A 24,533-nucleotide genomic window follows, 5' to 3' on the forward strand; every position below is an offset into this window, starting at 1 on the left:
GGGAAACCATCATACTTCTGCCATTTCCTTACTTTGTCATTTTCCCCCTCCCACAATGGGACCTTCTTAAACAGGGGTTTTATAATGCTATCCTATCATTTACATTTTCTGGCTATTTCCAACTAATGAACTAATTTTTTAATGAAAGAAAAAGGTTGCCAAGTGTGCATAATTAAATTCTCTGCAAGACACTAGAGTGCTTGCAAATAGAGATACCTATGAGTTGGGACATGAAAACATATGATTCCTTCTATGGATAGAGTCATTATTTATAAGTGATGGCTCATCTCCAATAACTAAATAAAGAGAGAAACATATTTAATTGATGCTCCTTTTTTTAAGTGTAAAATTATTTACTGGGAAAGTATCTGCAGCATAAAAATAGTTTCAACAATGTACTTGATCTCTATATACCTAAGCTTGATATAATAGAAGAAGATATGTAGATTGATACTAGTAGTTACCCATAAATAAGTCTTTATATATATGTGTATATATACATATATATACACATATATATATTATAGAGTTATATATATATATATATTTATAATAATATATATATATTCTTTTTTCTGTGGTTTTAACATCTGGCTGGTCACTTTTGCCTTTATATTTAACTAAGAACAAAAGGGAAATAACCTAATTTATCTTGGTGACCATCTGGCTTCAATTGCTCAGTTTACATTTATTTAAATACTGGAGGCCCAGTGCATGAATTCGTGCATGGGTGGGGTCCGGCCAGCCCCAATCAGGGCGGATCAGGGCCAAGCCTGTTGGGAGGAGGAGACAGCAGGAGGTTGGCCAGCCAGCACACCCTGATCAGGGCTGGATCAGGGCCGGGCCAGCTGTGGGGAGGGGCTGACGGCAATTGGCTGGCAGGCACCACCCTGATTGGGGTGGGGGTGCCAATTGGGGGCAGAGTCAGCGTGGGAAGAGAATGTGTGTGGTTGGCCAGCTGGCCCTGCCCCCGAATGGGGTGGGGGGGTGCCATTGGGGGTCAGTGGCCAGGGGATGGGCCGTGGGAGGTTGACTGGCCATCCCCACCCCCGTTGGTGTCAGGGGCAGAGCTGGCAGGGGGGAAGGGCCATGGGCTGATTGAGGTGGTCGGAGCTGATTGGGGGTGGGGTCGGATGTGGGCAGGGGCTGTGGGTGGTGGGCCGGCTGGCCCCTCCCCCAAATAGGGTTGGGGGGCCGATTGGGAGCCAGCGGCCTGGGGGAGGGGCCATGGGTGCTTGGCTGGCTGGCCCTGCCCCTGATCAGAGTAGGGGTGGTCAATCGGGGGCGCAGCTGACTGCGGGGAGGGACCACAGGCCAATCTGGGTGGTGGCCCATCAGGGGTGGGGCCGGCTGGGGGTGGGGCTTCAGGAAGTTGGCGGGCCAGCCTGACCCCCTATTGGGTTAGGGGGAGTGATCAGGGGCAGGGCCAGCCCAGGGGAGGAGCTGTGGGCCAATCGGGGTGGTGGGGGCCCATCAGAGGCAGGGCTACCTGGGGGGAGGGGCCGCAGGTGGTTGGCCAGCCAGCCCCACCCCCTGATCAGGCCGGTTCAGTGGCCATAGTGGGCATCATAGCATCCAGTCATTATGGCATCCGGTCACTGACTTTTTATATATATAGACGATAGAGTGTTTATGATGATGTCTTTTCCAGGAGAAGAAGTTGACAGACAGCTGTGCAGAGATGCTATCTTCCCCATCCCTGTCGCCTGTTATGCCCCGTGCCCAAGGGACTGTGTGCTCACCATGTGGTCTGCCTGGTCCTCCTGCTCACACACCTGCTCAGGGAAAACCACAGAAGGGAAACAGATACGATCTCGGTCCATTCTGGCTTATGCGGGTGAAGAAGGTAAGGTTACCAGGTTCAGAAGGCACTTGGGTTCCTTTCAGAAGTTGGCATGCATTTTCTTTGTCTTGCCTGGATAAGATGATGTCAGAAAAATCAACTTCCAAAAATCCAGCAATCCAAGGGGATTTTATATGTGTTAACATACCTGACATCTTGCTTCTGATTCGGGTTGTTTTCCTGAACAGGATGCAAGGGTGATTTCTTTCCCAGGTCCTTGTCCAGATGGATTCGAAGAATGAAGCCCCGGATAAGAGGTGGTAGATGAAAAAGGTAGAAATTTATTGGAAGCAAATACAGACTCCCAGGTAGGGAGGGGGTCCCAAGAGGGTAACCCACTAAGCTCTCTGCTGCTAAGGTTTATCAAGGCTGTAATTCTTTATCTCAATGGGATACTCCCTTCTCATTGGTCACTCTTTTGCAGAATATCAGCTTCAAAGCCCAAACCCCACATGGTGCTCCCCTTATTCTCTCCCGCGTCAGTGGTAAAATTCTCTGTCTCCTGTGGAAATCTGTTTTTCTTTCTCCCATTTGTCAGCATTTCTTTATCCTCTGTGAAAGTTTGTTTCCTTTTTCCCCCATACCCTGTGGCTTTTCCTTATCTTCTGTGAATGGAGGTCTTCCTCTCCCCTTAATCTGTGGCACCACTTTTTTTTTCCTCTGTAAATGTATGCCTTCTGGTGGCTCCAACCCCTCATCTATGCTTTCCTTCCCCATGGACCCTCTTTATTCAGAAATCTCCCTAAACCTGCCTATTTTATCCCTAAAACCCGTTTCACTTCTGTTCCCCAAAATTAATCTTAAAAGCAAATCTATACTAATAAAAGGGTAATATGCTAATTAGAATGGATAGACCAGACATCTTCTGGACATCCTTCTGGACAAAGCCACGCGGTGGCGGGGGCCGGGGAAGAGGCAGTTAGGGGCAGTCAGGCCAGTAGGGTAGAGCAGTTAGGGGCAATCAGGCTGGCAGGGGAGAGCAGCTGGACATGCCCTGAAGGGTCCCAGATTAGAGAGGGTGCAGGCTGGGCTGAGGGATTCCCCCCACCCTCCCATACACGAATTTCATGCACTGGGCCTCTAGTCTTTAATAAAAGAAGAAAGACTTTTAAACATGAGCTCACTTTCCCTTTTTTCCTACCTAACAATTCAAATTCTTTCTAGTTCAAAGCATTAAACTTGTAAAAATGGCTCCCACAATTCCAGATGTGGTTTTTCTCTCTTTCAGCAGTCAGTTTTTCTCTTTGAAATCACACTCCACCTTCTCATAAATAGGCAAATATATTCAACTAGAGGCCCAGTGCACGAAAATTTGTGCACTGGGGGTGGGGGTCCCTCAGCCCAGCCTGTGCCCTCTCACAGTCTGGGACCCCTGAGGGGATGACCACCTGCTGGCTTAGGCCCGCTCCCCGGGGGGATTGGGCCTAAGATGGCAATCAGACATCCCTCTGGCAGCCCAGGAGCCCTCGGGGGATGTCCACTTGCCAGTGGGGAGAAGGCCTAAACTGCAGTTGGACATCCTTAGTGCTGCAGAAGAGGCGGGAGAGGCTCCCACCACCCTCACTGTACTGGCAGCCATCAGCCTGGCTTGTGGCTGAGCAGAGCTCCTCCCCTGTGGGAGCGCCCTGACCACCAGAGGGCAGCTCCTGCATTGAGCGTCTGCCCCCTGGTGGTCAGTGTGTGTCATAGTGACCAGTCATTCCCAGTCCTTCTGCTGTTGGGGTCAGTTTGCATATTACCCTTTTACTATATAGGATAGAGGCCTGGTGTACGGGTGGAGGCCCACTGGTTTGCCCTGAAGGGTGTCCTGGATCAGAATGGGGCTCCTGCTTGGGTGCCTGGCCAGCCTGGGTGAGGGGCTGATGGCTGTTTGCAGCTGGTTGCACCCCCTTCAGGCTGGGGGTCCCCACTGGGGTGCCTGGCCAGCCTGGATGAGGGGATGATGGCTGTTTGCAGCTGGTCACACCCCCTTCAGGGTGGGGGTCCCCACTGGGGTGCCTGGCCAGTCTGGGTGAGGGGCTGAGGGCCGTTTTCAGGCTGGTGGGTGACTGAAGCTCCCAACCTCTCCTTTTTTTCTTTCTTTTTTTTTTATTCTGGGATTTATTTACCTTCTATGGCTGTCACTGGAACTGAGAGCCGGCTTTAGCTCTGAGGCTCGGCTCCAGCTCTGAGACCTCTGCTGCTGAAAGCAGGTCTGGGTTTGTTTGGCTTTTATCATTGAAACACTGTTGCAGCTGCTGGCTGGCTGAAAGCAGGTTTCTGGGTTTTCTTTAGCTTCTATATTTGCAACATTGTTTCTTAGAGTGCAGCTCAGAGCCCAGCAGCAGCAGGCGGGGAACCTTGTCATCCTCCTTCACTGGAGCAAGCAAGCCTCCTGTTCGCTTCAGCTGCCTGGCTGCCGGCCGCCATCTTGGTTGGCAGTTAATTTGCATATCGCCCTGATTAGCCAATGGGAAGGGTAGCAAAGTTACGGTTAATTACCATGTTTCTCTATTATTAGATAGGATAATAAACTTAATTAAAAAATAAACATCAGCATGGCTGGTGCTTGACTGAATATTACATGAATGTTCAACCATTTAGTTTTCTGACCATGGGCTCTGAGATCCATAATCTCATACGTAGATTGTGTTCATTTTAAAAAATGTTGTTCTTTGATCACTTCATCCTACTGGGTGCATAAAGCATGTTTTGTCATGTATTCATACCCCACTTGTGTTTGCTTCATTGTCAGGAAATAGAAGGCTCTTAGTAATTGTCTCTCAGGCTTATATCCAATGCTAATTTGGCTTCTGTGTGACTTGGTGATACAATGTCATACTTAATCTTGTCGTTCTGGAAAAGAACACAGGAGTAAGGGAAACACAGAAGTAAATCAACTTCAGTCACATTAAGGCATGTTCTGTCTCAGGATTATATAGGTATGTGTTATTTAAATGTGATTAAGCTGAATGGCTCTTCTCATTCATAGAATAAATGATGATTTCTCTTTGTAGTAAGCATGTGTTTCTCTATGTATACTCCCAAATACTTAATTTTGGATGAGTGTTCAGGTTACCTATTTTATTTTTCTGTTTATGAAACATTTTAGTGATGAAAACCTAAAAGTATTCTTATTTGATCCAACTTGCTATCTGTATATGTAACATCTATACAAAAATATAACTTCCTTGGCCTTAAGTCATGGGAGAAAAAATATATTTTTAAAAAGTCAACATATGGGAAAATTTCCAATTTTCCGTAGTGTCCCAAATTTTATTCCTGTCATCTTAAAATAAATGCATCTTTTTGCTACCAAAAAAAAAAAAAAAAGGTGTATGTATGGAACCTTATAAAAAATAGCTCCTTTTAGAGAGAAAATTATGTTATCTGTGTTGTCAAACAATAACTTTAACCTTGTATAGATTACATTCAGACTTCAAACTCTATCAACTCGGATTATGTCCTGAACTTCATTAAAATTAAATCTGTGGTCACCCCGCTTCCTATAAATCCATTATACTCTGCAGACACTTGCTGTGTGACTAGTAATGAGTGACTTTTCGCCCCATGAGTCACATGATGGAGATTTTGCCGTGCTTGCAGAACTCACCAGATCATTATTTCTGTAGACATGATGCCTCACACGGAAAGGTCATGAAATGCTTTAAAGGCAGAAATTTATGATTGCTCTTAGATATGTATCATCCACTTAGTGTGAAAGGGTGAGACTTCCATAATTTTTAATTAAGTCTAGTAGCTGCATCCTAAGCAAGCTGTGCTGGAAAATCATAGGTGTTTATATAGTAAATCATAAAGGCATAAATTCAAAACATAATTTTAAATGGAAACCACAGAAAAGCCACATCAATGGGGAATCTACTGCTATTTGTCGCTGGTAATAACCTTTACAAAATCTGGTGCAATTACATGAAATATTTAATGAAGACTCTATTCTTCAGAAAATATTTATTTAATACCTATTATTTGCTGGACACTTACACATATTTTGTCTTCCTCAAAGCAAGCATTTTATAACTCTGAGATTTTTTTTTTTTAAAAAAAGTACTTAGGAACTAGATTTCTAGGAACTTTAAAATATTTTCCTGCAATTAGATAACCCTTCATAATTCTAAATAAAAGTAGGAGGTTTTTGTGTTATTCCCCAAGAATTAGTGTTTTGTATGTGTCACAAATGTTTCTAATTTTCTGTGGATCAGAAAATTACTGTGATAACCTTAAGGGGAAAGATCACATTAGTAAAATTACATATAGAGCTTTGAGACATAATATTATAGAAATTTCTGGTGAAATAACTTTTGAACAAATTCATGAACAGAATATTTATCTGGACTTACAAAATAAATGCAGAAACCTATACTTTTGTTTATTTCCGTCATAAATTTACTTTAAACATTATATGAAGGTTATATAACCTCATAAGGACTAAGTTTTGCTGCAGTACAGACAGCTCAGAAGTTTCATAACTTGAAAAAACACAATCATTTCTGCCTTGTGGGAATTTTGCTCCAGTGTTGGGTAACTCTACAAAGCCATAAAATGTCTCAGCATTGCACCTCCTTATAAAGACCTACTTCATAATCTCCATGTCAGTGGAAGAAGATAGTTGAAGAGTCTGTCTGCTAATTTTAAATCATACACATTAAATTATTCCCTCTAGAAGTGCTTTATATCATTTCCACCGACATTTCATTGGAAATCATACAATCATGACTTGAAGTTGGACCTAACTTCAAGCAGAGTGGAGGCGAATATAATCCTACTGTGTGCTAAAAATAGGGGAGTGCTGGCTGCTGACCTTACACCTGCTTTATTCAGTCTTCTTATTGTGTGTATGTGTGCATATGTTTGTCTACATCTATGTCTATATCTCTGTCCATAGATATATGATGAAGGACTATTCCACATGGCTTTAATTCAGTAGAGAAACCAGGCCTCTCCATTGTTAAAATGTTATAACTTTTATTGATTATTTCTTTATTTCTATTAAATAAAATATAACTTCTTCCTCATATTATACTTCTTTCTTTTCCCTTTCCTTTCTCTTTTTTCTGTCCCTTCCTTCTTCCTTTCTAGGTTTTTTTTTAAGGCCCTGAAAAGCCATTAGGTGGAGCCAAGCTGTTGAGCATCTATGCCAGCAGGTGATGGGGGGAGGAGGAGTAGTGTCTGAAGTGGTCCAGAGTGGGTTGTCAGAGCCAAGCTTGGGTGAGAAGGGCATCCCTCATGGGAAGAAGTTGGCCTGGCACAAGTGTCAGAGGCACAGAGTATGCTTAGCAATGGGAGATGAGAATTGTATGAGAGGGTAGAAGCGGAAACCCAACACAGGACATCAGAGCACAGGCAGAGTGAAGAGGGAATCTCAGCATTGAGGCAGCCAGTCCAGTGTGGAGTGCTGGGGCCAGGCAGGGATTGAGAAGGGTTTCTGTAATTGGGGTGTGGCCTGATGCAGGGTGTCAGAACATGGCAGGGTCATGAAGGTATCCTGTGTGTACAGCAATGGAGATGGCAGAGAGAGATTGGTGGTGGGGAGGGAGGACCAAATAAATACATGTATTAAAAATAATAGAAGTCAGGTTTCATATTTCTGGAGGAGCCAGTCATCAATATGTTAAGCAAGAAAACTAGAATAAACCCTGTTATATTGCATTGGAATTTAAAGTTATCAATGTTAATTCATTGTATTCAATTCACTAAGACAGACATAGAAATAAATATAAATGTGAGTGTATGTATTTTATATATCCTATCTAATAAAAGAGACACATGGTAATTGGCGTACGACCGCTAATCAGGGCGATATGCAAATTAACTGCCAGCCAAGATGACGGGCAGCAGCCAGGCAGCTTGAAACTAACATGAGGCTTGCTTGCTTCAGTGATGGAGGACTCCAACATTCCCTGCCTGCCTTGCTGGCCTCTGAGCTTGCAGTTTAAGAAACATTGTAACAAATATAGAAGCTAAACAAAACCCCAGGAACCAGCTTTCAGCCTGCCGGGATCTCAGAGCTGGAGTTATACATTGTTTCAATTATAGAACCGAAACAAACCAGATACCTGCTTGCAGCAGAGGCCTAACAGCTGGAGCCTCAGAGCTAAAGCTGGCCCAGAATAAAAAAAGAAAAGAAAAAAAGGAGCGGTTGGGAGCTTCCGTCACCCGCCAGCCTGAAAACAGCCCTCAGCCCCTCACCCAGACTGGCTAGGCACCCCAGTGGGGACCCCCACCCTGAAGGGGGTGTGACCAGCTGCAAACAGCCATCATCCCCTCATCCAGGCTGGCCAGGCACCCCAGTGGGGACCCCCACCCTGATCCAGGACACCCTTCAGGGCAAACCAGCTGGCCCCCACCATGCACCAGGCCTCTATTCTATATAGTAAAAGGGTAATATGCCTCCCAGCACCGGGATCAGCGGAGCCGCGAGGCCTCCCGGCACCGGGATCAGCGTGACAGGGGGCAGCGCCCAAACCCCCTGATCTCCCTGTGGCTCTGTGTGTGACAGGGGGCGTGGCCACAGCCTCCCTATCAGCCCTGCTCTGTTCGTGACAGGGGAAGGCGCCCCAACCCCCTGATTGGCCCTGCTCTGTGTCTGATATGGGGGAGCTCCCCAACCCCCTGATCACCCTGCGGCTCTGTGTGTGACAGGGTGCGGCGCCCCAACCCCCCCACCCCCAAAGGGCCCTGCTCTGTGTGTGACGGGGTAGAGCCATAACCTCCCCATCGGCCCTGCCCTGAGTGTGACAGTTGCGGTGCTGCAACCCCATGATCGGCCCTGCTCTGTGGGTGATAGAGGGTGACGCCCCAACCGCCCCCCACGGGCCCTGCTCTGTGTGTGACGGGGTAGATCCATAACCTCCCCATTGGCACTGCCCTGAGTGTGACAGGGTGCGGCACCCTAACCCCCTGATCTGCCCTGCTCTGTGTGTGACAGGGGGTGGTGCCCCAACTCCCCTATTGGCCCTACTCTGTGAGTGACAGGGGGGAGCTCCCCAACCCCTGATCGACCCTGCTCTGTGTGTGACAGGGTATGGAGCCCCAACCCCCTGATTGGCCCTGCTCTGTGCGTGACAGGGGGTGGCACCGCAACCTCCCCGTCGACCCTGCCTTGAGTGTGACAGGGGACGGTGCCCCAACCCCCCAATCAGCCCTACCCTGAGCGTGACTGAGGGTGGCATCGCAACCTCCTGATCCGCCCTGCTCTGTGCATGACAGGGGCGGTGCCCCAACTCCCCAATTGGCCCTGCTCTGAGCCCGACCAGGGGCTGCACCTAGGGATTGGGCTTGCCCTCTGTCACCCGGGAGCAGGCCTAAGCCAGCAGGTCGTTATCTCCCGAGGGGTCCCAGACTGTGAGAGGGCACAGGCCAGGCTGAGGGACCCCCTCCCTCCCCCCCGAGTGCACAAATTTTTGTGCACCGGGCCTCTAGTCTATATATATAAAAAGCCAGCGACCATAACGCTGTAACGACCAGAATGACTGGTTGCTATGATGCCCACTGCAGCCAGCGAACCAGCCCAATGGGGCCCGGGGACCAGCTGGCCAACCTCCTGCAGCCACTCCCCCTGGCCTGCCCCGCCCCCAGTGGGCCCCCACCACCTTGATTGGCCTGAAGCTCCTCCCCCCAGACAGCCCCGCCCCTGATCATCCCTCTTACCCCAGTAGGGGGCAGGGCCAGCCAATCGCCTGCAGCCCCTCCCCTCAGCCAGCTCCACCCCCAATTGCCTCCCCACACACCAATCAGGGGTGGCGCTGGCCAGCCCACCAGCCACAGCCCCTCCCCATGGCCAGCCCCGCCACCAATTGGCCTGCTCACCCCATTAGGGGTCAGGGCCCGCTGGCCAATTACCCACAGCCCATCCCCCCAGCTGGCCTGGCCCTGAGTGGGCCCGGATTGGGGTGGGCTGGCCAGCCAACCTCTCGCTGTCTCCCCCTCCCAACAGGCCCAGCCCTGATCCTCCCCTATTGGGGCCAGACTGGCTGGCCCCCACCCATGCATGAATTCGTGCACTGAGCCTTTCGTATAATATATAATATACACATATATTAGCTATAGCTACTGAAAGGATCTGAGAAGTGCTGTATTTCAATTCCAAGACTCCAGTAGCCATAAGTGTATTCAGTGCTCAAATCTTGGTTCTGATGCTATTCTCCAAAAGAAAGGAACCAGGGCCCCTTAGAGAAATGGCTGATTCTAAGGCTAGAATAGGAAAAGCACAAGAAATGCCTAGAGAATCTCATGCCACAAAAGAAGAGGAAATGTGTCAAAAGGTCTCAGAAGGGAGCTTGAAGGTCTCCACTGACCACACATGGGAACAATTTGAATGTTAAAATAATGATGATTAATGGATTACAACCCATTAGATAAAATAGGAAACCATGGATCCACACTTGATATAAGTAAATACATGCTTACTTGAATACCTGATGAAGAGCATTATATTTGCAGTCTGAATTATCTCCCTGGTGGAGAAGTCTGACATACACCACCTTAATCCAGAGATCAACGTTTGCATCATTGGTAATGGACCAGCTAAAAATCCTGCGCTCCTGGTGTGGTACAGTGAGAATGTGACATCACTTCTGTGATATCCCTGTCAAAAGTGCATATTGCAGAATCTAAACATGAGGAAACATTTGACAAATCCCAGATTGATAGTCATTGTACGAAATAACTGGCCTTGAATCTTCAATTCTCTAAATTATGGAAATCAAGGAAAGATGGCAGAACTATTTCAGATTGAAGGAGACGAACAAGACATGACATCTAAATGCCATAATTGATTCTGAACTAGATCCTTTTGCTATAAAAAGGACATTTGAGAACAGTGGCAAATCTCAATGGGTTTGAGGATTAGATGGTAATAACGTTTGAGTGTTAATTTCCTGATCTTGAATATTGAATGTGCTGATGTGTAGGAAAATGTCCTTATTACAGGAAATACCCACTGAAGTATTGAAGTAATGGGGCATCATTTCAATAACTTCTTCCAAATAATCTAGGGAAAAATTATTGATAGTACACTTTTAATTTTCCTGTAATTTTGAGGTTGGTTCAATATTAAACCACCAAAATAATAGAATAAAAGCGAATTGAATAATATAATTGCTTATCTTACAATTTTGAGTAACATTATGTAACCTATTATCAGCAACACACAGAAGTTGTCATAAAATGCTGCTTATGTTGAAATGTTGTCTTTTGGAAACAAAATCACCACTGGTGACTGGAGATAATTAATATATGGGAGGAAGTAAAAGTATTTCTTCTGAAATTAAAAATAAAATGCATGTGGGGTGGTGTACATGTGTGTGTGCATGTGTGTGTATCTTCTAAAACCTTGACTTCTGACTCAATAAAATTGTAATTCACTTTTAACATTATATGATACCTTAAGGTAAGAAAAACCCACTTCGTTCTGTTGTGTAAACTATAGTCCCAAAAGCTACTTTAAAATTATGTTGGAAGTCCTAAAGGAAGCATTCTTTTATGACTTAAATCTGTCATATTTTTAATATAAATAGTAATAGGTTGAATTTGAATTAAAAACTTTAAATTGATGTTAGACTTATAGCCTCCTTAACTTTTTGAACCCATGCTGCAGATTCTTAACAAACTTGGTCTAAAAAAGAAAAATAATTTTCAAAATGTTTTCCACTAAGTATGATAAATAAATTGTTAATTCTCATTATAATTATTCATACAGAGCTGAGAAATGAGATACTATTTATATTTTCAAAGTTCAGAATGACCTGATGTTATAACTTTATCAGCCAAATTTTAGTGTGCCTTTATACCTGCTTTATACATGCAGAGAACAGATGCAAATTGAAATCAAATTACACTAATTTTTTCTCAAATAATTAGTAGCCTTGAATAATTCTATTTTATCGTATACACCACTGAGAAGAGGAATATTTCTCTTTTATCTTGTTCAGTTTTTACAATTTAAATGATTTTAATTCTAAGTGCCAGGGAGCACTTACATGTCCTGGGGGAATTGGAAGAACCCAGGATCCATTCTATGTGTACTAACACACAAAACTCCGGCTTCTAAATAAATGCCACCGTTTCCTCATTCTCTCACTGTTGACTCTGAAAAAAGAGTTCTGCTGCAGCCTGTCCTACAGGCCCGCCACACAGGATTTATGCAGACTCCACAGTGGGGGATCTTTCTGCAAGGAAAAAAAGGAGGGGGAGGGAGTGGGGGATGGTGCTGAACAGACTCTCCTGAGGTTCTCTGTGGCTAATGCTCCTCCAATTCCCTGAAATCATGCCATTGCCAATGCGCTTTTCACCCAGCAGTGGTCTGCGATCAAAGGGATATGGCTGCAACCGCAGGCAAAATTACAGGCATCTTAACACTGTCATTCAGAGCACACAACCAACCTCTCCTTAATGTGAGTCCCGTCCACTTTCTTATCCTTGTGGCCAGTTACCTCCTCTTGTGAACTCTGCACTCTCATTGACTGCATCAATACTGCTAATTCCCAGGGTCATACCTGCCTGTGTGCCTTTGCTTTTATTTATTTTTTCTTCTGTTTCAATAAAATTCTCCCTTCCTTCTCACCCTTCCCAGAACTCTGCTTTGTCCAAGTCCTATTCCTTCAAACCTCACCTCAGTGCCTCCTACCTGAGGCATTTTTCAGGCCCTCAAAACTAATGACATCTCACACTTCTGAATCCCAATTATTCTAAATACCTTTTTAACATTAGTATGTGTTTATCTTCTCCCCCCACTGCAGTATGAGATCCTTGAGAGGAGCAGGAGCCATTTCTAATCCCTCTCGTTATCCCGTGACTCATTGGACATAAACATTGCATGTTGCACTCAATGCATGCATAGCCAATGAATGTTTTGAACACTTCTTTTTTTTTTTTTTTCAATCGGGCATCTAAATTGCAAGTACTTCAGTGCCAGAACCAGAAACATCATAGGTCTGTTCAAAAATATCCTAACAAAGCTTTTATGGACTTGATATTAGGAGAAAAAAAGTTACTTTTTTTTATTTCTAAGAGAACAGTTGCACATACTAGTTGGTCTTTTTATATGAACATGGAGGTTTATTTGACAGAATTTCATTAAAGTATTTTAAACTCTCCTTGATGGAATGATAGAGAGCCTAACTAAACATGAAAGCATACAGCATATATTTTTATGTATAAGAATTTTTTAAAAATACACATCACTAATTTTGTCACAGATGACATTTTATAATTTCCCCAGTACAAAGGAAATATTCCCAGATGTTTGGCATTAGATCTTCCCATGAATAATAAATAAATTCAGTATTATATCTATCAATTTTTCTACCATAAAATTATTCCCAAAACAACATGACAATGCTGCAGTGACTGATTACTCCATGCCACGCTTTTGAAATTGCCATATCCTTATTATAATTAAAACCACATTGGGCCTTATCTGTACAAGTAGCCTGACATCGAGCCAAAACTGCTGAAGCGGCTTTAATGTGGACTGGGGCAAGGAAATAAATAGTCTTTATGTCTGTAAACTTAACAGATATCTTGCAGTTGCTCAACCACGTTATGCTGAGGTTGTAGAAGTTTTTTCTTTATCAGTTTTTCCAAAGCCAACCAAGTTAAACCCAATGTCAAAAACAATTCAGAGTTTCAAAATCACAGTTTAAGCAGCACTTGTATCCTCACAGTGAAAACAAGGTCTGTAAACACATTTTTGTAGATCAATAATTTTGCTATTAAATATAAATGTATGGTTAAAATAGTATATATATATATATATTTTTTTCTATAATTAGCATATGTTTGTCTGAGAGATAAAATTGGATAAATCTAGAGCCTCAGGGAATGGGTAATAAGAGCACTCATTTACTTCTTCCCTACCCAATTAGTATGTTTTAGGATTCGTTCCTATTCAAATCCTAAACTTCTTTTCTTAGACTGCCAGAGCCTCTGAGCTTTGTGATGGACGATAAAATGTGAACTATGACAGATGTTTTCACCTTCATGAAGCAGGGGGACATTAATGAAATGTGTTTAATGCAGGTTATTCTGATGTTGGTCCTATGTTTGACACTGCATAAATGATTCTAAATTGCAGTTAAATTCTCACATAAATTGCATGCTGATTTATTTTCTGAATGCAGGAATGTCCTTACTCATAAAAAAAGTGATACTTGAAGATCAGCCCAGGGTGTGGATTTGTGGTTTTGTTTATGACTTTTACCCAAATCTCAAACTTTTGAGGTCATCTTCCATGTTACAGTCACTAGGTATTGAACCACCTTTACTTATTTATTTTTCCCTTTTTAAAACTCGCTTTGCTAATATCTAAAATCCACCTTTTATTAAATTCAAAATTTATTTCATTTACTATCACAAGTATTTGTGATGCACACCCAAGATTTGCAACATTCTACATTAACAGCCAGTTATTTTATACTCCTTAGATGAAATCTAGAAGCTACATAACTTTGAATAGCTCAGATAGTCAATAAATTAAGCAGTACATTCCTCCAACACTCTGCTTTTCGTTTTCATAATTGGAATTTTAAGTACCATAGTGGTAAGAAACTGGACTCCATAAACTCCTAGCTGTTCCTGTGGCCACATCATTTAAGCTGTATGGACTCTTCAACTTTATGATTTTTAACTTGTGAGTCTCACTACTTACAAAGTACTAGGGCTAGAACATATAATAGGGTTTAAAACATAAAAAAAGATTCTATAATGACAGCTCCAGATCATATTCTGTTGATTAAAGGACATATCTATTTTACCCTTCATCATCTCTATAATTACTGCTGCTTACAGTGGATGCATCTTAAAACCACTGCGGCCAAGCAGCAGTTACAACATTGTCCTTGATAATACATGTGAATTTCATTGTTATTCCTTATGGCATTAGCAAAGTCTATGATAGTAGTATTTCTGCCCAAAACAAATAAACAAAAACAACTAAGGACTATTGAGAATGGGAAATAAACCCTTCCTCAATTGCTTGCTTAAACTTTTCATTGGCATCTTCTGGTGCCATTGCCAATGCAACAGCATGAAAACTTAGAGATGGGTACCAGTTTTCTGAAAGAAATACTGCAGGGGAGCACTTTTTAAAAGAAATCCTGCATCATCAACAGTTTTGATGCCACAGAGATAATACTGTTAGGAGAACACAAACTTTGATGGGTGTGTTCAACAGCGACTTGAAAGATTTGGACTGTGAAGATAAAGAACTTTTAGGAATACCTTCTTTTTTAATATATGACAAAGAGTGAATTTCTTAAAAGGTATGTAAATAAGTCATGCAAAGTTATTTCAGTAAGCGCACAATAAAAATTAGAGTTGATAAAAACATTGTATTATAGTTTAATTTCCCTTTCTTTGGCACACATATAGTGAAGTATATTTCACAGCCAATGACATCTTAGATTTAAAAAAATACAATATTACCATTACTGTATGGCTTTCCCAGAAATGCTATGGAAGATCAGTAAGCATTAATTGATTTTAAAACTTGTTTCTAATCACCCTACAGCCTAATATATTAAAATAAGCAGAACTTTAATCGCTTCTCGGCCTTTTGGCTAAGATCAAGTGTAGTATCTGTTCTTATCAGTTTAAAATAAGCAGAACTTTAAAATCTGTAATTAAGACTTTCAATTTGGGGAATAACCTTTGAAAACACACTTGGTTTTCTCCATCCACAGAGTTTTAATGCCCATGTTTCCTCTGGTCAGCAATCACATAGGCTTCTCCGGAAAACAGTGGCCTCTCTCTCTCTTTGAGGTCATCCATAGTACCCCCCAAACAGAGTTCATTTACACCACATAGTTTATGTTTTAAGCCACACCACACCACACCAAATGAAGTAAGGTTAATAGGTAATTTGCCTTAGCAGTGTGCTGGTCATATGCTTTGTGCTATATATAAGTAACAGATGTCATTGTTATTGTTAATTTCAAGAAACAGGAAATGATAAAGTCTCTGTTGGCACCATATCTAATCTGCTAACATTGTTCACTTTTATAGGTGGAACTCACTGTCCAAATACAAGTGCTTTGCAAGAGGTGCGCAGCTGTAACGAGCATCCCTGTACTGTGTATCACTGGCAAACTGGTCCGTGGGGCCAGTGCATTGAGGACACCTCAGTATCATCCTTCAACACAACTACAACTTGGAACAGGGAGGCCTCTTGCTCTGTTGGCATGCAGACAAGAAAAGTCATCTGTGTGCGGGTCAATGTGGGCCAAGTGGGACCCAAAAAGTAAGGGCTTTAGAATGTCAACAGTAAATCCTGTGGCCGGCCAAGCAGGGGATTGGCTCAGGCTTCACTTGCCTCATGAAATGGAACATTTTGATGCTTGTCATACCTGTCCTCAAGAGTAAGATTGTTTGGAATGTCGGCCACTGATAAAGTTATACCAGCCTCAGAGCCTTATGCCTGGGGTCCATAAATTCTGTAGAAATCTTTCTGTGTGATACCTGCTTTCAGTTTTATGGTAGCACTTTCTGCTTTTATTAAGCTAGTGAGGCAATGAAAGAAGTGCTTGCTCTAGGCCTGGCTGATCAATAATGACAGGATACGAAGTCCTAGCAGTGTAGGTCATCCCTGACTCCCTATACACCGGTAGGCTACGGAGACTGCCAATCTAGTTTAATTGGGTGGTAGCCTTCTATGATCTGCCTTTCATTTCCCCTAGGAAATATATTAAAAAATACTGAGACTGAACTTATTATGTCTTTTAATCATTCAATGAATAAGCTGTTTATATCCAAGAGAGAGCTTTGGGAGAGGATGTTTTATGATAAGTGGGAAAACCACCAGTTTCTTACTGTGGTTACCAATAGTGTAATAACAAGGCGAACAATTTGCTAGAGAGGGGGGACAAAAAACTAAAGAATTGGCATATTATATGTGCCTTGTGAGAAATATAAACAAAAATGAGTCATGACATAACTGGGCTAATCATTCTTAGAGAAAATAAATCAATTCTAAAATTATAATCTTTTCAAGGGAAACTTTATCTTTTGAGATTTAGACAGCATAGGTCTTTTAAAATTCAAATTACCTTAGTCATGTGAAACATTAGAAGTAAAACCAGTCAAGTTTGTTTTAGTATACAGATGGCCTCATAATTTCCAAATTTCATAATTGGTCAACTGCTTAAATATTAACTGATTGTGGCCTGTTTTCAGAGTTTACTGAAAGGATTTAATGAAAAAAAAATAGTAGCAATGTGAGCACTTAATAAATCTTAGAAATTATTTTCTTTCAAAAATTTGAGCTACTTTTTAGTGTTTCAGGGAAATGAAAATAATGTACCTGATATATGAAAAAAAAACGAAGGAATTTGTAAGGATCCCCTTATGAGTTTATTTTACCTGGCCAGCATTCCACACATTAGGGATATTTTGCCCCATATTTTGTTTATGTAGTTTGAAATTAGAAAACATATGGCAAAAAGAATTGACTAAATTGAGAAATTATTTCACATGCTTAACAGCTCCAAACCAATATTTTAACCAGTTAACTGCCACACGTCCAAAATAGAAACCATCCCGCTTGCGTCTATAGATGCTTATGGCTTACAAAGGATTAATAGAAATTAGGCTAAAGTTGTGATGAATCTATCAAAGGAAAATAATATACAGTGTATTAAAGTTCAATAGCAGTAACAGCAGGGGAAGGAACCTTAAGTCCTGGAGGATACTGGGTCTTGCTGGGACAAGCACAGAAGTGGAAATACTCACTGCAGAGGGGTCTAACCTGACCTGCCTGTCATGGCACAGGATAGAGGGTTATTGTGTTGTACTTCTATGAGTAAACTCACCCTGTTCCTATTTTACAGTTAATCGCCTTTCAAATGTTGCTATTGATGGTTTCCTCACTTATGCAAAGTACAAAATATTTTGCTGAACAATGGGTGTACAGCATGTGTGTGAAAAAGCCCTCTGGATTCATGTCATTAAATCGTTCAGTAAGGAGGGGATCCCCATGCTGGGCCACAATAATCCATTAAACATGCGCTTTGCCCTTGCAGCCATATGCAGTGACCTGGATACATGGATAGGTTTGTTAAGTCAAATGGATTTACTTTGCCCTTAAAGTTCTGAAGAAGTAAGCAAATACTGTAAATTCAAAAGAAAATGTTACTGCCCTTATGCCTAAATGCTAGATTAAATTCCACAAATGCTTTTCAGTACTAGGCATTTGCAACAGAAATGCAAATAAAAACCTTGTTTTAAACTCTTAATAAAACAGATTACTGTGCAATAGTAAAATCAATGTTATTGATCTTACCTCTCTTCCGAGTAACAAACTTCAACTCCTATCACATCTGTTTAATTTGACCTTGAATAAGATTTGGGGGGAAATCAATTCCGTGATTTAAACCACAAAGACTAAATACAAACAGTACAAAAGAGAAAAGAAGCATGTTGACTGAACCAATTGCCTCGCCAAAGGAAGTCTGAATTTATTTTATTGCATGTAATCTAGGTTGTATAATTTATCTTTGTATGTTCATTTAATGGGTTTGTTGTTAGTAATTTTGTTCTCCACAGTTAGCCAAGTATCTTGCTGTGGATATTTCCAAACAAAAGCAAAATTTTGGAGGTTGTCAATGATAACACTATAAATTCCACTGATTTTCAAGGCTAACATTTTTTAAAATATATATATATTTTTTATTGATTTCTTACAGAGAGGAAGGGAGAGGGACAGAGAGCCAGAAACATCGATGAGAGAGAAACATCGATCAGCTGCCTCCTGCACGTCCCCTACTGGGGATGTGCCCGCAACCAAGGTACATGCCCTTGACTGGAATCGAACCTGGGGCCCTTCAGTCCGCAGGCTGACGCTCTATCCACTGAGCCAAACCGGTTAGGGCAAGGCTAACATTTTAAGAGCATGCACTTGAGTAATGCTCTCCCGTGGTCTAAGTTATAAAATTGCCTCATTGAAAAATGATAATTACTAATCAATAATTTCATAGTTCTGAAGAATGAACAGGATTATATGTGGGGTTTTGCCATATAATCTTTCCTGGTTAAGAATGAAGGTTAAATTATAATTCCAATGATTTATAGTCTCAATTGTATCAATACTTTAACTTCTGTGATTCACAGCTAAATTTCTTTGTCATACACTGACTTTGAATAGAAATCATAATTAGAAAAACACAAGCTTATTCTTAACATAAACCAGGGAGATTTATTTCTTTTTCAAATGTTGAATCTGGTGTGAGAGAGGAAAACATGTATCTGAATAATTGAATGGAACATAAATTATTATAAGATATATAAAAAATGAAGCATCAGTAAGGTGCTAGAAATAAATTATGGGAAAGAGATTAATGATTTTTTTCCCACTCATAGTTCAGTTCTGAAAACCTGATTAACTTACTTGTTAAAACACAATCTATCTTGACCTATAAAAAAATTTGGCTTCTCCCATGGGGAATATTTTTAAATCCCATATTTCACTAATTTCCCAAGTTATTTCATCAACAGTTTTACTGGTTGGTTGGTTTATTTCTTCAGTGCTTCTTAGCTTATTTATTAATGATTTATATGACCTTAAAGGAGTTTTTTCTGGGTATCATAACTTTAAGTTACTTTTAGTTACATGAATTATGTGATTATATTCTGTTGTCCTAAATTACATCTTCTTCTAATGGTAATGCTCACAGCTAACATTTGACTATTAGCAATAGTAGACTCAGATTGTAAAGGTGCAGACAAGGCTTGGGAAATTTAAAAATCATCCAGTAAGTACACAATAAATAAGACAGTATATTTAAAACATATATCAGCTCCAAAAATATTTCTTTCCAAAATATATTGTAACATATAAAAATATTTAAAGATTTTTCATTTATTCCTCACCCAAGGACATGCTTTTATTGGTTTTAGAGAGAGTGGAAAGGAGAGGGACACAGAGAGAGTGGAACATTGATCAGTTGCCTCCAGCACGCGCCCTGATGGGGGATTGAACCACAACTATGGCACGTGCTCTGACTGGAGATTGAACCCGTGTCCTTTATCTGTACGGGATGATGCTCCAAACAGCTAAGTCACACCAAATATTTAATGTTTTGGCTAGTCAAAAATATTTAAAATATTTAAAATTCCATCATCTGAAACTAAAAAAGTAATGGAAGAAAAAGGATACTAAATGAAAGTAGGAATGACACAAAAGCTATTTATCATAATAACTTATACACTTTTATTATTTTATTATTTATTATGAAATATATAGCTGTAAATACAACTTTTTTTTTAGCATGTACTGGGTATAAAATAGGCTTCATTATAAATTTGTCATGCTATACATTTTTGTAAAAATAAAGTGCAGAATAACCTGAAAATTTATAATTGACAATAAGCCTAGTTAGTTATGCAAAGATGTAAAATTGGGTCCTTACATTGGTAATTTGAATTTCCACAAATTTTGTAAAAGCATGTTAGAAAATATAAATTTATTAATGGGTAGATTATTATAAAGGAGTTTCGTATAATTATTACATTTTGTCCTAGATAACACAATTACTATTATTAAAATCACACATCTTGTTTTGAGAAGCTTTATTGAGGCCTGGTTTGGAAGAATGTAGTTGTATAGTTCTTGTCAAAAGCAAAGCTCCCAGAAATTAAGACTGGTGATGATTTAGCAACTTTAACAATGAAAATTCTAACCATATTAAATTACCTGGTTTGCAGGATTACTATAGAGACTTAGTGATTTCCTTTTGTTTTTTCCAGGTGTCCTGAAAGTCTTCGGCCTGAAACAGTGAGGCCCTGTCTGCTTCCTTGTAGGAAGGACTGTATCGTGACCCCATACAGTGACTGGACCACTTGCCCTTCCTCATGTACAGAAGGTATGATCTGGAGGGTTCTGGAGGTTCTTCCCCTAGAAGACCACTTGCCAGCACCTCTGAGTTCTGACTGAATAATGTTTGTGATTCTTACATGGGTTGTGTAATCCTGGTTCAGCATGAATTCCATAAAATGTTGGTTTCTGTCTAGAAAATAATATAGCTTTACCAAACGAATGAGTTTTATGTCAAAACTGACTTAAAACTTTACAATATAAGTAAAAGTGAAAGGATTCTAAGTGTTATTATATTAATAATGTTTCCTTTAACATCTATACTAATAAAAGGGTAATATGCTAATTAGACCCGGTCGACCAGATATCCTCCGGACTTCCTTCTGGACAAAGTCACCATGGCTGGGGCCAAGGCAGAGCTGGTTAGGGGCGATCAGGCCAACAGGGGAGCAGGCAGTTAGGGGCGATCAGTCTGGTGGGGGAGCAAGCATTTAGGGGCTAGATCAGGATGGCAGGAGACAAAGCAGATAGGGGCGATCAGGCTGGCAGAAGAACAAGCAGTTAGGGGCGCAATGAGGCCAGAGAGGAGGAGCAAGCAGTTAGGGGGCAATCAGGCAGGCAGGGGAGGGCAGCTGAGGGTCATCAGGCGTGTAGGGGAGGAGGAAAGAGGCATGTGATCAGCCTGAACAGAGGGGCAGGGGGAGGGGAGGGTCATGATCACCAGGAAGTGGGCAGGTGAATAGTGGGATGGGGCAGTTGATTATGCAGTAGATGTTCCCCGAGGATGGAAGAGGGCCCATATGAAGATTGAAGGGATGTGGCCAGGAGCCTCCAGAAGCTGAAGAGGTAGGAAGGAGGGAGCACAGCCCCAGACACCCTGATTTCAGATTCTGGACCCAGAACTGGGAGAGCCTGAGTTCCTGTTTGTTTAAGCCAGTCTGTATTCATCTGAGCAACAGCCTCAGGAATTGACTCCTCTTTGACCCTCCTTTCGGGACTTGTCCGGGTTCCTGGGACAGCAGAGGCTCACAGGGAGATTCATCCCTGTGTCTGTGCCTTGACCCTGTCTCCCGCCCCCCATGCTCCCCAGGGCTCCTCGGCAGTGACAGTTAAGTGGGCACACCAGGGCAGGAAGCTTGGTGGGAACTGCAGTTGACTTGGCACAGGGACTCCTCTGCTTGCCAAGCCCCGGGCTGTAAGATGATGCAAGGTACTCCAAAGCCCTGCCCTTACCTCCCAGGCCTTTCCCCTCATGAGGTCAGCCTGGGGCTGCCCTTACCTCCCAGGCCTTTCCCCTCATGAGGTCAGCCTGGGGCTCCCCTTTCTGAAGCACCTGGGTTGACAGGAGCCAGCAACTGGGTTCCATGCCCAGATTCTAGATGCCAAAACTGGCTCAGGGAGAACAGAGGGAGAGCAGAGGACCGTAGCCTTGGCCCACCTCCCAGTCAACTCAGCCCAGCTGACAGGTCGCTCCGCCAGCTGCCAGGGATGTGGGGCCACATGATCAGACCACGTGGGTACCTGACAAGGGGGCAGGGCAAGTGAGCAGCCGGAAGTGGGCCTATCCTGAGGTGGGCAGGTGAACAGGATTCGGGGCTTATGATCAGCCGGTAGTGGTTACAGCTGGAAGTGGGCTTGGGAACTTGGGGACGGGGCTGTATCAGCCAGAAGTGGGCACAGCTGGAGGTGGACACTTGAACAGTGGGGCGGCCCACGAGTTCTGACAGAAGTGGGCACACCCAGAAGTGGGCACCTGAATGGAGAGGCGGGGGCTCTTGATCACCAGGGAGTGGGCACGGGAATGTGGTGCCTGGGCTGTGATCAGGCAGAAGTGATCGCAGCTAGAGGTGAGCATGTGAACCAGGGTGCAGGGCCATGTGTTCCGTTGGAAATAGGCACAGCAAGATGTGGGCACCTGAACAGGGGGGCATGGGCATGTGAGCAGCTGGAAGTGGGCGTAGCCAGAAGTGGGCACCTGAACAGGGGGGTAGAGGAATGTAAGCAGCTGAAAGTGGGCACAGCTGGAAGTAGGCACCTGAACAGGGGACCAGGGGCATGTGATCAGCTGTTAGTGGGCACCTGAAGAGAGGGAGGGGGCTCCTGATTATCAGGAAGTGTGCAGGTGAACAATGGGGTGGGGACACGTGATTATGCGAGATATTTTCTGCATAATCAGATTTAGGAAGGACCCTCCCCTGAAGACCTTGAAGGGAGCACAGCCCCAGACACCCTGATTTCAGATTCTGGACCTAGGTCAGCAGGTAAGTTGGTAATCAGGCCAGCAGGGGAGGGCGGTTGGGCATGATCAGGCTGGCAGGGGAGTGGTTAGGTGGTGATCAGGCCAGCAGGGAAGTGGTTAGGGGACAATCAGACAGGCAGGCAGAAGCGATTAGGAGCCAGTGGTCCCAGATTGTGAGAGGGATGTCCAACTGTTGGTTTAGGCCCAATCTCGCAGGGATTGGGCCTAACCTGGCAGTCAGACATCCTGCGAGGGGTCTTGGATTGGAGAGGCTGCAGGCTGGGCTGAGAGACCCATGAATTTTGTGCACTGGGCCTCTAGTTAATTATAAAAGAATGTATAGCGGCCTTATATATTTCAAAAAGAGTATACAGTCTTCTTATCAGTACTCATAGTTTTCAACCCACTTATCGCAAGACATAGCATGGCCCCAGGTAGTTTCTGTTCAGATTCAGTTATACAGTCCCGAAGGAATAAAAGAAAGAGAACCAATGGCTGAAAGTGAGAGAAGGATTAGAGAGTGGAAAAGAATGAGAAATTGAAAATCCGGGTATATATGTAGATAGTGCTGTGGGTCCAGGTGATGATAAAAGGCATTTGGGGGGTCGAGGTGAGGGTAGGTCTAGTTTCTTGTGAGTAACGGGCATGCAAGATGTAATGGGTTTAGTTGCCATGGTCTCTGGGGGTTGGGCAGGTAGCTTCTTTAAATAAAGATGCATGTTTCCACTATGATACCATTCTCCCCTGGAGATCCTGGGGTGGCGGTGATCAGGAGGACAGGAATGCCAGCTCAGAAAACTGCTGTCCTGTGAGCTAGAGACTCTCAGAGAGGCAGGGCTGCGTTTGGTTGAGTGCAGGTCATCTCATCAGGAGCAGATCAGCCCTGCCCGTTCAGTTTGGCAGCTCTATGGTGTGTTGACTGAGTCTCGTATAACAAAAGGCTTTAGAAACCCTCAGTCTAGGCACTCAGACTTAAAAGGAAGAACTGTAATTGTGTGTTGAGGAAATAAAAACTAAGGGGCAGGAGAGGGTTGCTGTTGGACAGCAGTGCCAAGATGCTTTGTTTCCTGGAGAAGCCTTTTCTGTTGTGCCCATAGATTGCTTAAACTGAAAAGAAAAATACAGTGGTGTTAGAAAACTAGCCTTTTGTTGCAAGGAAAATAAAGCAATGATATGTGGTTAGTTTTTCATTATTTGGTATGAAATAGGAATGGTCCACATTTCATTGAAATGACACTGAATTTCTCACACAATTAAAAAATGCAAACAAAGTTGAATGTTCAAGGATAGATAACAGCCACAGAAAATTAATTCAGGGATGGGGTGGTTCTTTCAAAGTTAGTTATGCAGGTGAAGTCTAAAGTTTATAAGAGCTTTGAATTAATGAATGTGTGGAGCTAACCTCCTTTTAAAAAGTAATTTAAAGAGGTAAAATTATGCTTTAGTATTGCAGAAAATGGAATAGAATACCTTAGCATCCCAGCAAGAACAAAAAGAATTATTTGAAATGTTGTTCAGCCCTCTCTCAAGATATGTGTTCAATGCAATAAAGATCAGAAATTGAGTAAGAGAGTAATTCTTAAACCAGTGCACTTGGTAACTTTTTAAAAATTTTCATAAACTTTACAAGGGGTAGTTTTTAAAAATAG

The 24,533-nt window shown here is 42.6% G+C and overlaps 1 protein-coding gene and 1 pseudogene across 4 annotated transcripts in view; both read left to right on the forward strand.

Moving 5' to 3' along the window:
* The window catches only part of THSD7A (thrombospondin type 1 domain containing 7A), a 319,576-nt gene that overhangs the window by 225,543 nt on the left and 69,500 nt on the right, over positions 1-24,533 (forward strand). For all 4 annotated transcript variants that reach the window (XM_036328030.1, XM_036328032.1, XM_036328031.1 and 1 more), the window contains 3 exons: positions 1,652-1,846; positions 15,845-16,079; positions 20,579-20,694. In XM_036328030.1, the coding sequence (XP_036183923.1) occupies positions 1,652-1,846; positions 15,845-16,079; positions 20,579-20,694 (546 nt within the window). The remainder of the gene's footprint in view (positions 1-1,651; positions 1,847-15,844; positions 16,080-20,578; positions 20,695-24,533) is intronic.
* Positions 15,380-15,492, forward strand: LOC118666711 (annotated as a pseudogene).

Source organism: Myotis myotis, unplaced genomic scaffold (genome assembly GCF_014108235.1).
Source record: "Myotis myotis isolate mMyoMyo1 unplaced genomic scaffold, mMyoMyo1.p scaffold_m19_p_11, whole genome shotgun sequence".
In the NCBI taxonomy this organism is placed as follows: Eukaryota; Metazoa; Chordata; class Mammalia; order Chiroptera; family Vespertilionidae; genus Myotis; species Myotis myotis.